This window comes from Falco rusticolus, chromosome 4, assembly GCF_015220075.1.
Source record: "Falco rusticolus isolate bFalRus1 chromosome 4, bFalRus1.pri, whole genome shotgun sequence".
In the NCBI taxonomy this organism is placed as follows: domain Eukaryota; kingdom Metazoa; phylum Chordata; class Aves; order Falconiformes; family Falconidae; genus Falco; species Falco rusticolus.
The window spans coordinates 72,983,671-72,998,501 of NC_051190.1; the positions used below are offsets into that span (position 1 = coordinate 72,983,671).

At 41.8% G+C, this 14,831-nt stretch overlaps 1 protein-coding gene across 11 annotated transcripts in view; it reads left to right on the top strand.

Moving 5' to 3' along the window:
* CUBN (cubilin) overlaps positions 1 to 14,831 on the top strand; it is a 155,263-nt gene that overhangs the window by 49,948 nt on the left and 90,484 nt on the right. For all 11 annotated transcript variants that reach the window (XM_037387144.1, XM_037387146.1, XM_037387145.1 and 8 more), the window contains 2 exons: positions 357 to 544; positions 13,700 to 13,859. In XM_037387144.1, coding sequence (XP_037243041.1) covers positions 357 to 544; positions 13,700 to 13,859 — 348 coding nt within the window. The remainder of the gene's footprint in view (positions 1 to 356; positions 545 to 13,699; positions 13,860 to 14,831) is intronic.

Here is a 14,831-nt window from a genome sequence, read left to right on the forward strand (position 1 = left end):
TTAGTTAATTAAAAAGAAAAGAGAAGACATGTTTCAGGAACAGCCATGTATTTAGAATTAAAGAAAACTGCCAAAAAATATACATACTACATATACTGATGAGTCTGTAAGTATTAGAAGAGAAGGACAAAATAGAGCTGAAGGGTTCAAGTTTGGAAAGCCTGGATTTTGTTTTCAATAGATGCAATATGTTTTTCAATAGGTCACAATCTTCTTTCTGCATGAGTTATTTTCTCTAATCTGTGTATAAAAATATTTCTCACCTTGTAATGCTATCAGTAACTTCAGTTAGTAATTTTTTTTAGATACTGGGTTAGTAAGCACTGCACAAATATAATTTATCACTTCTTTTTCAGTTTGCCAGGAAGTACTGACTGTTAATCGCAGCCACGGCATATTGGAAAGCTTAAATTATCCAAATAATTACCCATTAAATGAGCACTGCAAATGGACTATCCAAACTACAAAAGGAAACACACTCAACTATAGCTTCACAGCCTTCCATTTAGAAGATGGATCTGATTGTGACCGGGACTTCTTGAAGGTATGTACCCAAATTCTAGGAACAAGAAAAATCAGGTCAACACCAATCAAGAAATACAGTAAGGATGTGGAAGACAAAGCAGAAATTTATCTTATCTAAATTTAGCCATTAAAACTCAGGTGTTAAGTCCGAATGATTTTTCCCTATTTCCTCTGCGATTAGTAAAGTGAAACATTGCCGGAGAGCACGTGTCTGCAGTAGGGAGGATGAATCACTTTGCAGGTGCCTAGATTTGCTACAGAGTCTAGCTATCACCTTAGATTAGATGTACTCACTGGCTTTTATGGGTGAAGTGAGAGGTCATGATTCCAGATTTATGTAAAGAAGAAGAAATCTTGAGATTAGTAAATTGATCACAAAAAGACCATAAGCCCAGTTATTTTCCTCTGGTTTTTATCCAAGAAGGAGTGGGGAATATTAAAAAACTTTAAAATGTGTTATTTCTACATTTTTAAAGGGAGGGTTGCTGTGTCTCCTGTTTATACTTTCCTTTTCATAATTAATCTGCTTCTTTAAAAGGACTGAAGGAAATTGAATTTACCCACAAACAAAATGAAATTTTTTTTAGCCCAATAAATCTGTCCAGTTAATGTAAAGTCAAATACCCTTTATTTTCATTTCCTCAAAAATTCTGTTTCTAGGACAACTGAAAAGATACTTTCTCTGTGTTGTACATCATACTGTGGGGAGTAGAGTGTAGTCATATCACTGCAATACTAAGGATTATAATCCTACAATTTCATCCTTCAGATCTCACCCTTGTACAGCGTGCCAGTATATAGTCCCTGTGCTCTACTTGGATTTTGAAAAAGAGGAATTAAAATTTAGAGAAGTGTTAGAGAAGACTACTTGCAGCCAAGGAGAGGGCTAAGGAATAATGCCCACATTTCTGGGGATACTTACTTATGCTGGGGTCTTGCAGAAGATCCAGCAACAGGCCTGGTGATGGGCTACTCTGTTCCCTTTAGATGTCCTCCCTTGCTCCCTCTACCTCCTTACTATGGCAGCTTTCACAGCTCAAAGTTGATAATAAACTGGCAAAAGTGGTGTTCCACCAGCTTTCTTCTCTTTGTGGCCAGACATGGAAAGAAAGAATATATATGTGAAGAAAATAAACAAAGGAGCACCGTATTGAGAACTAAATGTTAAACCCTGGTTCATTTTTGTGAGGAGGCTGGAAAGGAGAAATTGGAGCCAAGTGGAGAGGCTAGTGCTAGTCTCAAGATGCCTAAGTCCTTGATCCATGAAAAACAGGAGCTCTGCACACAGGAGCCAGGCAGTGAGGAGCAAGAGACGTGCCAGAAGACTCTATTCTAGACATAAGTCAAGGCTGGAGGAATAGTGCCAGAGGCAAGGACCTGATCCAAAGCACTTAAAAAAACAGAAATAAAATGTATCAAAGGGACTGAGGAGAAAGGGTGCAGAAAAATACTTGCACTCTTTGTTTTAACAATTTTTACAATTTTTCAGTGCTTCCAATCAAATAAAATGCAGACTGAAAAAGGTATAACGAGGAAAACGCAAAGGAAAAAGTGTGTCATGGAAGTGTGGAAAGGAGGCTTTAATTTGCAATTCATGAGACATTACTTACAAATCTTCCTCCAGATGCCATTAAGAAATACCACTTGGAAAAGATGTTCTCATTTGGTTGTTGCATGATGCACAAATATGTGCCATAGTGTAAAAAAGAGAATAAAGTTGAACCAGCCAGGGAACTGAATAGTGCTTGCTCCCAGCCTACAACTTGCAAAAGGGGAGCATGTTGGCAAAGCCGTGAGTGCTCTGTGGTGTAGGGGAAAGGGGGAATCGTCTGTAACAAGTGTGCAGTTCACTTTCTAAGCAGACTGGAGATATTTGCGATTTTTCTGTCTGAAATCCATGTGGAGTTTGACACCACTGCAAATTGGAAAAACAGGTTAATAAAAAAAAATCCTGACTCACAGTTGTTCAGCTAAGATAAATTACTTTTCTGCCACATGTAGTTTTGAGATTCTTTTATTGCAAAGAGGCCTAAAAGGGGAAAGTTGTGGTGCCCAGTGGAATATAACACTGCAAAAATAGAGATATAATCCTGTTCACTGTAGTCCAAGTGGGTGGTGGACCATTTTTTTGCCCTTCACCATTTTTTTTGGAGGAAATGGGAAGCTGCTGCACAGACGGTTTCCATGTAGTTGCACTCCCAAACTGTAGTGGCCACTGGTGCTGATCAGGTGCTCTTTTACCCCAGGAGCTTCTAGGTGCCCTTCTTCCCCATCTCCTTTTGGGTTTGGAGGCAGCTCTCCCACCTCAACCCCTTGTAGCAGTCAGCAACAGTCTATTTGTTGTCTTAGCTCTGTGTCAGCCCCGACAGTAGCAACCTCCTGCTCTGTGGCAGCTAGCAGATGGCAGGCTTGGTGACAATATTTACTGCTACTTGCTGGGAGGCTGGGGATGGGAAGAAAAAGAGTTGGTGGTTAGGTTGGACTAGGTGATGATCACAGTTGTGGTGGTACAGGGAATATGGGAAAGTGATAAGCCATGGAGAAGGACAAGATTAAATGTTGCAGAGGTGTTATGGTGGAGACCTGACCTGCCTGAGCAGAGTACGATCCAGAAATGGCAGCTACAGAAAAGAAAAAAATAAAAGAATAAAAAAAGCAAAGCTACTTTTAAAAGTCAGTGGGAGAAAGAGATTTAATGCATGTGGACATATTTGTATGACATTGCAAATGTCTCAAACTAGAGATGTGATTTTTTTAAAAAATCTTTCTGAATTCTGAAGGACAAAATCATGGTGCTTGGTAGGGTGAGAACAGCTAGACTGGGCAAGCTGCTTTCCTGAGTACTTCTGGACCTGGCCTGCTGGACGCTGTGGTTTTGGTCCCAGTCTCCATACTGGAAAAGGGCCTGTTCTTCAGATTCGTGCTTAAATATGATTTACACTTCTGACCCAAACCCACATGTGGTATGTAAGAGCATTTTGCCTCATGACTAATTCAGTCTGATAGAATATATTAATTTATGTGCTCCCTGGCTTAGTCCACATATGAGTCAGAAATGAAGTATGTAGAGTAATGACAAAACCAAAAGTTTCTACACACAGGTATTCCTAGTGGTTGTCAGTTACCAAAGATAATATCATCACTAAGAGCAAGTAACTGTTTCAAGTACAGGACAAGGAAAAAGAGAGATGTCCAAAGAGTACAAGTAAGTGTAAGTGCAGCTCATGCCTGTCCCTGACTGAAACGCAGTCACAGCTGTACAATGAGAAGTCAGCCATGTATTATATTACCTATTTCCTTTTCTCCTTTGATCGCGGAAGCTTTTTGTGAGCCAGACTACCGTTTGCGGCAGCTGGCTGGTGTTACTCATGGTAAGCAGCATTCACTCTCCACAGGGAGCTTTGAGTGACTCTGACTCAGTCTGGCCTAGGCAGGACCTGCATTTCCACCGCTTCAGCATGTGTGACTATTTATGCCTCTGTCAAGTAGGAGGGAAAAAGCCCCATTCCTCTGACTTAGTGGCAGTTTTCTGCCCCTGTGCATAGGAGCCAGAAACTGAGAAGAGGCAGTGTGGGAGGGAGGCAAAACTGCAGTTTTTTATAATGTCAGTCTCTGTCATGAATCTCGTATGAGCACTTTCTCAACAAATGAGCAGTGTGTGGTGTTTCGTGGCCTGTCAGAGGATGTTGGCTCATTGCTAGTAATGCTCCCAGGATGTGTGACATTTTGGAAGGAGTTTATAGCGAAGATTTAAGAATATGAGATGAATGGCTTCTGATAAAGACGTACAGAAGTAGCAACAATATGATACAAAGCACACCACATAGTGGACTGTCTCCTAGTGATGCTTCACTAACTAATTAGATTGGATGGTCTTTAAATTATATTGCATGCTGTGGCTTGGCTTAATAACCTAACATTAGTCTTTCTAGAGGAGTTATCAGGCTGTAGCCAATGAGATATTGCAGACAATGACATAGAAATGTCATTCCTTCCTCTACGTTCACCAGGTTATTAGCTGAACAAGCATTTATTTGACTCCCCGTTTTTAATGATGAATTACCTTCTTATTTAGTATGACAGAACATAACCTCCACAGAGGCAAAGCAATTTTATAAGTAAGGAAAATGTCATGTTATTGCCCTAAAGATGAGAGTCTTGCAGTAGGACTGAAATGTACTCCTTTCTTATCCAAGAAAAATACCATTTGAAAAACACTAATCTTTCTGTTCTTCAGTAATGATCTCCCTCTATATTCTTCTGGTCAGAACTTACAACCACCCCTTGAAGTCCAGTCTGTTTAGCATCTGCTTTTAGTAAGTACAGGGAGGACCTCGCCAAGCCTTTTGCAAGATACCACCAGCCTGATAAGCAGATAGTAAAATTGTGTCATGCAGCAAGAGAAGTTTCAGAGCTCTCTGTCTGGGTCTCACCCCTTTGGTCTGTGCAGACTGTTGATCTAGTGGCAAGACTGGGATTACTGGGTTAATGCAAAAGAACATCTTATGGGGGCAAACAACTGCCTGATAACAGCAGAAGCCTTCCTTCTGCTGCAAGGCAGGATAGAGTTCTTTGGAATAGAGCACTTCCTTGCTTGCTTACTGCTGGTGAACTTAGGAAGTCCAGACTCTTACAGCAATTAGGCTCAGAGTCGTCAAAATACCATTTTTCCCTTATATGTGGAATATTATCAAATAATTACAGTAATTAATATGGCATCTGCTCCTGAGAACTGTTTCATTTTCTTCTGGTGGTAACAGGATATGTCTTTGTCTTTTTTTTATCTTTTTTTTAAACCACAGTAGCATTCCAGAGATGTGCCATAATATCCTTTTTCTCCATCTGGAAATACTGCATTAGATAATTGTCACTTGCGCTCAGCTGGTCATTGTCTCCTTTTTATTAGCTTATCATAGAAGAAGGCAAACCACTTACCCTGTTTCTAGTTTTACTCCCTTTTGTACTTGTGAGTAATAAATATGCTTAAGCCATATTAAGAGATTAACATTATTACAGTTTATTTATGAGTATGTCTTTTTTAAGTGCTGCAGGAATTCTTTAACCGCAGAGAATGGCTTTGCTTATGGCCATGCATTGATTTACAAAATGTCACCCATCGTACATCACCCTGGGGAAGCAGATGATATATTGAATATTCCCATCCAGGTTCTGCACACAGACATCAAATGACAGCCTACTGGCCAGACTGCAGTGGTATCCATTAACATACTACCATGCAAACTGGCAGCATGCCAGCCCATCCCTGAATTCCTTCAGGGGTTTATGGGCCTCCACAAGAACTCCAGTGTAAGACTGTAAGGATAAAAGCAACAATTCTCCTTGGTTTTTTGTGGCAGGCCTCACCATTGGTACACAGGGAAATCTTAGCCCTTGCACTGATTTTCAGTGAGAGATCTTGATACTCAGGAGAGCATCAGGCCAAAGAGCTGCCCACCCTAGACAAGACTGGCTCAGGGCTTGGATTTTTGTTTTCCCAGTTGCCTGCACTGCCAGAATCAAAGTACACTTTGGCTTTGCTGTTTGAAAGGTTACTTAGAAGCAGACTTAGAAATGCATGCAAAACCCCATACCCCTCAAGACAGCTAAATTTGTCAGTGATGAAAGGGTTGCATGGTGCCTACAGAAACCTCAGATGACAAGAAGCACGAGTGAAGCCAGCACAGACTCTTCTGCTCTTGGACTCACGAAATGAGTCAGACCTTCATGGACACAGCATTTTCCACACCCTGACAGCTCAGAGCAATGTGACTTTGTCTGTACCTTCAGGAAAAAGCACTGTACAATGAAGTGACTGTGAAACACTACCATATGATGGTAGTGTGCATGCCTCTTGTTGGGGAAAGGGCATTTGGGACTCATCTAGTTGCAGCTGGATTCGTCTCTCCTCTGTTCTTCTGTATTCTAAATTTTGCTGGATAGCCTGGCCAGTGACTGTCTGTGCAGTGAAGTGGCTTATCCCACTCAGCACAGGCATCACAGTGTGAAATTACATGGTGGCTGGGGAAACCCCATCTGAATTGCTCAAAGCTTCCCCTCATCAAAGGGAAGCCCCAAGACAGTTCAGGGAAAACCACACAGGACTCTGAGGAAGCTCTTATCCCTCCTCTTCCCGTTGTTCACATGAGCAGGCAGGTTTGCTTTCCTGAAAGCCCAAGGGGCAAGAGTATTTCCTTTTCTCCCCTCTTCATTTGCTGCGATCAAGCTGCAGCTCTCCTCAGTTGCCATAGGTTGCATGATCTAAATTTTCTCAAATGGGGAGGATTCCCAGAGAGGATCCTTCTGTCTCTGGCCTCTGATGGTGTTGGTGTGATGTTGCTTGCACCGGCAGTTCGGTTCATCTGGGCTGACAAAGCACATGAGGAACAGCACTCAGCTCTGGACAGGAGTCAGCACTGCTGCAAACTGCTCAGAACCCCCTGAGGTTTTCAGAGCAGGTGCAGCTTCTTCATCCCCCCAGTTGCTGTAGTCCCTAGGCACAGCCCCATCTCTTTGTAAAGGGCTTTTTCCCACAGTGAGCAGCTTTCTACTGAAGAATAACTTTGGAAATATTATTGTTCCAAGCTCAAAAGCAGTCCTTCTCCCTCCACTTTGAGTGGATTCTCACTGCAGAGGAACCGCCTCAATTTTTGAGGTGCTGGGGAAAGCAGGCAGTCTACCAAAATAGCCGCAGCCTAGTGACCAGGCACGTGTGACCCCACTGCCAGGAGGACGTGGCTCCCCAAGCAGCCCCTTGGTCAGCAAAGGCAGGAGAGACGCTTCAGGCACCCATCTGGATGCTGGCCATGACAGCAAACCTCTGCTTTTACCTCAGGGGGAGGCACAGGGTCAGGAGCAGGACACTGGGGCAGCCTGGGTTTGCCTCAGGCAGTGGAGCCATGATTTGAGGTCAAAGCACCCACAGCGCTTAGCAGAGGTGCAGGGCTTTCCGGCTGCATTGCTGCGCTGGGCTGCCTTGCTTTCAGCTCAGCCTGCTCTGGCCAGCGTGCATGGGTGAGACTCCAGGACTGCCCCGCCGCAGGTGGCTGAGAGCTTCCCCATTCAGACAGCTGTGCCGATTAGGTGGAAGTGCTCTTCTAATATAGGCTTGGGAATTTAAAATATGCTGAAGAAATAAGGTTTTGAGTGCAGGCGTTGGGGCTGACCAACTAGGTGGGTGTCTCCTAGGCATTCCTTTCTTAAACAGCAGTTGTTTCCTATTTCTATATCTAAAACAAATTTAAAATTTCATCCAAAGATACACCCAGCATTTCTTACGTTCTTACAATAAAAAGAGACTTGCTAAAGACAATTACTTGTTTTATATCATTTGCAGAAAGAAACCTTTCCTAGAAAGGCAGGAATGAGCAGATTTGCCCGTAGTTAGAAATTCTTGTTTTCTTTGAGAAGATAGTAAGTGGCAATGTAAGAGATGAAAAATCCTTTTAAAAAATACCACTGCAGTCCAACGTGGAATTGAACTTTGCTTGAAACTTTCAAAGGGCTCTGAGTATTTCAGGCTCAGGTTACATGACAAAACACAGACTCGGGTACAACTCCTACTATTAAAAAACCAGACATCTCTACATTTCCATGTGTTAGATAAATCCCAGCAAGACTACAGTGTGTATGTCTTGTGATGCACAATGTCAAACTCCATTGTACTATGGAATAAAATGTTTAATTAGTGAAAGTGCGTCATTGTGTGGAGACAAGATATTTGCCTTCAGTAGTCAGAGCAAGGAGTTTCATTAAAGGTCATCTAGGGCATAAACATATTTAAATAATGGTATTTAAACGTTATTTAGAATAAGTTCTTAAGGAGGGCTTTTTTCTAGTAGCAATCGCAAACACTTCTCGTCATGCAAGCACAAACGTGGCCTTCTTTTGCTCTCCTGTTTGTGTAGAAGTAACAAGGCTCCACAGTAAGATGCTCGAAGTCTTAAGTTGCCTGTGTTTCCATGAAAACTATGTTGGTGTGATGCTGAGCTAGCACAGTGTGCCACATCTTGGAGCTGTAGTTTGTTTGGTTTTTTTTCTCTGGCTGACAGACCTGCAGATTCTTAAGCTTGCACTCTGGTTCTTCTAGAAAGAAAAATACTGCTTGGAAATTGATTCTTTTTATTTTGGTGATTCTTGCTTTAACAAGTAATGGTGATTGCACTTTAAAGTGCCTCCTGTTACTTGAGTGGTGGTTATATTGTCTGTGTTTTGCTTCATTTTGTTTTCTGGTAACATATTTGTTGCTATGCCATCAAAATTTCTTTTCCAAAACCTGACCCATTCAGGAAGAGTTACTCAGATACCTGTAATCACTGCCTCTAGTGTTTAGATCAGTCAAAACAATCCCATTTTGTTTTGGATACTTGTGTGTATCAGAATAGCATACTTGTGTGTGTGAAAGGGATACTTGTGTGTGTCAGAATAGCAATTTGAGTATGTCCTAGAGGCTCCAGCAATAGGTGGGAGACTTGCAGCTATTCTGGTCTAATTCAAGGCACAACATCCTTTTCTCAGTTCTGCAAATACAGCCCAGGGCTGTTGCTGCTGGTCCCTGTGAAAAGGCTTTCAGACTGCAAACAATTTGGTTCAAGACTCAAATTGAGAGAATTATTGAATGATTATGTAAAGAATTATCGACACCTGATAATAGAATTATTTATAGTACAATAAAATGAGAACTGTCAGTATTCATAGGATTGATTTCCCCCTCATACGAAACAGAAAGTTTGTCTTTGAAGACTCTCCCATCACATCTGGATCAACACAATGTGTTATGCCTGACTAATGTATGTAAGCAGCTTTTTTCCAGAGCACATTAGGCTGGGGATTTTCCTTTATAATCATTTTCCTGATGGAAAAAAAATATGCCTTTTCACAGAAATAAAAGTTCTCCAAGAGAAAACCGAAATTTTACCCTAAAAAATAAAATACCAGTTTTCTGCCAGGGAAACTGAACAGATAGAGTCCCACTGCCTGTCTGGAAGGCTCCTGCCAGTCTCACGGTGCAAGAAGGAATAATATTGACAAGGCGGTCACCTAGAAAAATGTCCCTGCTTTGAGTATGCCCAAATGGAACACGTTCAGTGTTTCCTTCCTCCCATTTGTTTGAGATCTTTATTTCCTTCTGCACAGCAGAAACTCCATTTTCCAGTCAGTTCAGTCCTTGAGCCCTTGCTCCAGTTCTAGCAATGAGCTTCTCTGTGACACAGGTCATGCTGCTTTGCTTTGCTCCTCCAAAGAGAGTTGAACAGCTGTGGCCTCCAGATCATTGTTACTGGCGTCAGTGAGATACTGCTAGGCTGAAGAGTCAGAAAAGCCAAAATGTAATACTGGTGACCAGGGTGTCTCCTCTGGGAGAGCTACCCAAGCCAAACCCTTCCTGCAGCCTTGGCTGGCCCTGCTGTCCCAGCCCGACTCCAATGTACAGCAGATGATTCAGCTCCCACTTTGCTGCAGGGCAGTCCCACAGCTTGCTTCATCCCTTAGAGAGCTAGTACCTCCCCTTTTTACTTTTGTGTCAGCCTATACGCTTGCTCCTAGGCAGCCTGATAAGTAGTTTTTTGTAACTCATGCCTAATAATTTGTCTGAACATACCGTATCCCCCGCCTGGGCCCAGTGCCAGAGTGCAGGCTGATGAAATGGAGCGCCCTGGGTGCTGCTAGGTGATTGCTTTGGTTAAAGCAGGGGAGGCTAAGGATCTGGACGTGTGCTGCAGCTGTTTGCATATTTTGCCTGTTGGATCGTCTGCCAAAATCATTATGAAGCCCTTGGATTTTCTGATGGAGGCTAAAAGGTCTGAACAAATAAATATTTTACAAAACAAATATCTACACAGAAAAGGGAGCAATCGCTTTCTTCCCAATAAGGAGCTGGGAGGGAGACCAATCCCCAGTTCCTAAACACAGTATGGTACTGTAGTGGCTACTAAACTGCCCCAAAATTCAATTGTCTTGCACAGTTCAAGGGAATATCGTGCCCCATATAGCCTGGGGAAGAACCTTCTCTCAATTTGCAGCAGTTTAGGATAGCACAGCTGACAAAGCAGACCCTTAGACAAGAAACACTATCTCGGAGATCAGAAGAGAAATTGTGGTTCATGAGATCTGTGTGCAGCTTCAGTTTCACTTGCCCGTATTTTTGTGAGAGCAAAATGTGGTTTGAGAAGTTCAAAATGCCCTGTGAAAACTCCCAGCTGTTCCCTTCATTTAGAAATGAAAGCTCAAAAAAACCCCACTGTAATTCTAGCAGTCGCGGTTCTGCCTCTCTCAATGAATTACAGCTGGCCAGGCACTCGAATTTCCTGCGAAACTGCTCTGAACCCAGACCCACGGGGCAGCACGGCATGAAGGGGTTGCCATGGGAACTGCTCTTTGTGATTCGAAATACTGAAGGACTGTTTTCAGGGAAACTCCATAGAAATGTGACATTTGCTGTCTTAGATAAAAATAACACTCCCTTGATGAATCAAAGTTGCAGGAGACTCATGAAGGTTGGGGTTTTTTGTTTGGGATTTGAAAGTTTCTGGGTATGATGTGTCCAGTTCTTTAGAATGTTTTTTTCATTTGTAATCACTAAAGGTAACAGCTGATTGTTGAATGTATTTAATATAGTTGTTGCTTCTATTCAGAGCACAGATTCATGATCTCCACATTGATTCATTCTTTGCCATTCATACTTTTCTGGTGTAAGATTTCCATGGCTTGAAGCCACAGAAATATGAGTAGTATATACCACAAAGCTTTCAAAGGAAGTAGTACTGTTAAAAAATCTAATTGGATCTGACTTCATTTCATTTTGCTGAATTTAAGCCGTAAAAGAATGCGTAAAGCTTTTAGCCTGGCTTGGAGGAAGGTCATAACTGTAATGCTGGGCATGGGACAGCTCAGCTGTCTGTTAGGCGGTCCTTCAAGCTTTATGTTTGGAAAGAGTACAGATAGACGTTCAACTTCTTAACATTCGATCCTTATGACAGTTTCATATCTTATTATCAAACACATTTGATTAAGGCTTTGCAAGAACTACCAGCAGTGGGTCTGCAATCAGAAACTTTCTTGATTTCTCCTAGAGAAATCATACTAAATGAAGTGATAGTTCTCAAGTTCCAATACACTTCCCATGCTCTGAGCTTTCATTGTATTAGAGGATTGAAAACCAAAAAGATTCATGGTCAACACCTGCAAAATAGGCCATGGAATATTACCACAGAATTATTCATGCAATTTGCCCTTAACTTCTGGCTGAACTACATCCAATTTATTTTTTATTTAAAAATGGCACTCAAACTAGACTGTCTTCTTGAGGATTTGAAACCATTTGAGTAGATTTCTTGGCCCCAACTCCATCTTAAATCAACAACAAGATTTCCAAAGGTCCTGCAAGACCAGCGTCTTGAACAGAAAACCTGAGGGTTTAATTACTCATTCCCATATGTGAGTCTGCTAGAAAACGTGTGCAGAAATTAGTAGCTAGCATGGTTAATAAATATTTACTATAATATCATACTTCCATACTATGGGTGTTGAGTGTAGGAGAATTCCTAGTGGAATCAGAGGTATTTGGAAAAGAGATTTGAATGGAGAGGAAAGATAAATAAACCTTGGCTGTTTTTCTAGAGATCACAGATTTGATTCTTCGCACAGAAAGAACTTTACGGTGATGGCTTTAGAACAGAGAAAAGGTTTTGCTGAAATTCTAAAAGAAAGCATGCCAGAAATTCACAATGAGAATGGTCAGACATGGTTTCTGTGCCAGTAGTTTGCTGGGTTGTTAGGATGATGTGCTCCGTGTGAAGATGAGATGAACTGTGCCAAAGTGATAAAAAAGCACAAGGGTCGCTGTTTTTCTAAACTTTAAGAACCATAGTTACAAAAGTAGAAATAATAAAGCAACTCCTAACTTGATGACACTGTCAGTCTGATATTATAAGTCAAAGGTAGTTTAGCTGAAATGTCTCATTTTTACCAGCTTTGCAAAAATTGTATTCCTTACCCCTGAAAAAATGAGATTGTTGGGATATTTGGTGAGGAACATAGATGCATATTCAGTGTGTTTACTGGATATGAAAAAAGTCACAAAACTAGAATTTGGAAGAACAATTAAACCTGTTTGGAGAAAACTAATGTAGAGAGGCTTACAAACTCTAAGTATCCATTATTACTCCATCAAAACATTAGGTGTTAAGTGTTTTCATTTAAATGTGCGTATATGACAAACTGCAGCTGTCAGGATTTAAATACAGGAGTATTTCCTTAGCATTTATTTGTTCATTTTGGGTTGGGCTTTTTTAGAGTGGTGATGTTTTAAGAGTGAGATAGAGGATTTCTCACCTGTGTTGGGGAACAGAAAGATTTTTCAGGTTGGCTACGTCTCCCAACACATTGACTGTCAAGATACAATCATGTAGAGTATGACTAGGAGGTCAAACATAAAGTGTTTCTAAGTACAAAAGTTCAGAAAGCATAGCTCAGTCCACTTCTCCAAAGCAGAATGCTAGCATAAGATTATGAAACAATAAATAAACACATATGAAGTTTGCCTTGTGGTTTTTGAGGAATTAATTTGCTTTTGGTTTTCAGTTTTTCCGTACTGTTCTGGGAGGCCCTGGTGATGCTGACTCCTTGGTTTTCTCTGTCACAAGCTAGTCAGTCCTGAAATCACCAGAGTGTAGTCTTAAAGAAATGAAGATGTAAACAGAGTTGTCACTGAGGGGTTTAGAGGCACTGAGCATGTTAGATGAACAGCCACATCAGACCCATGACATCCCTTTTTTCTTTCTGCTTTAGTTCATTGCCATTTGCCCTTTGTCTTCTTCCCCAGCAACCCTCAATACACACCAAAACAGAAACAGCAAAACCTTCCTACTGTACACAGTGTGCAGCCAGGTTTAAGGAGATATTCTAGTCTAGTGGAAGGTGTCCCTGCCCATGGTGGAGCTGTTGGAACTAGTTTTAAGGTCCCTTTCAACCCAAACTGTTCTATGATTTTGTGATGATATTGCAGTTATATTTGAACATAATTTCATCCAAATCTTTCCATGCTCCCCAGAGCTCATATTGCTGTGCAAAGGTGGCCGGTGTGAGAAATCTCACTGTTTTTCCTTCGACATCCCATACGAAACATTAAGAATTGGGACACTGCCTTTTACTCACTGGGATATTTTTTGTTTCATTTCAGCTCTATGATGGGCCTGATGTGCAATCCAACCTGATAGGCACTTTCTGCGGACAGTCTCTTCCACTGGCAGGGAGTACTACAGGGACCAGCCTGCATGTGGAGTTTTATTCTGATGGATTGAACACTAGAAGCGGGTTCCAGATGCTGTGGCATGTTAATGGTAAGTTAGCCAGGTATCCTCTGGGTAGGTAGGTTTTGTTCTTCCCTGTATGTGTAATGGAGTCCCAGCTTATGCTGTCTGATGTCAGCTAAGTAGAAATAACCCATTACAGCTCTAAAAAGCATTGCATTTCCTCATAATTCCTCAAACACTTTCCCAGTGGATGTTTCTGCACGTGCATACCTTAGAAGATCATCTGATCAGAAACTTAGAGCTGTTAGTGAAATGTGCTTTAATTTGCAGGAGCAGGTACAGGGATGAGCGGCATCGGCAGAATAGCTGTACTGAGCAGGAGATACATTACAGGAAAATCATGGGTGACTTGGGGTTTCTAATGGGAAACACTCAGCCCTCAGGTTTGCCTCATTCCTATAGATTTGTGTTTTCAGTGCGGGCTTCTCTCCAGTTTTATTTAGTGGTGCTTGTTTTCTTGGGTAGCACGTTCACTTCCAGCTGCCTCCCACCCCCCTCCTCTGCATGAAATAACATTGGCCAGGATGTGCTTTGGGTGTTTTTTCTCTTGTTCTTGCGTGTCACGAAGAAAATAGGCAAGCATGCACACCAGTTATAAACCAATCCGTTAATGACTATACAGCTGTGAACTATGTTTGCAGTTTCTTCATAAGTGAGGCTAAAAATGCAACTTTTTCACTCCGCTTATTTAACAGCAATATTGGACTATAACAAGATTAAGTCGTGTGCCATTGTACATCCCATCAAAGAGGATCCAACCTTGAAAATAATTAAATCGCCACAGTTGCCCTGTCTGTCTAATCAGTTCACACCATTCAGCCTTCACAGCATTGTAAAGCAGCTGAAATCGGCTGCAGAGGCCTCACTGTGGGTTGCTGAGGTGTATGGCATGCTATACATTGTTTGAATAGGAGCTCCTCTGCGCTGCTGGCGTTTGCAGCCTCCCAAAGGGCTCTCGTCGACTAGACAGTGGTGTTTTGCATTCAGCAGAGGTCAAGG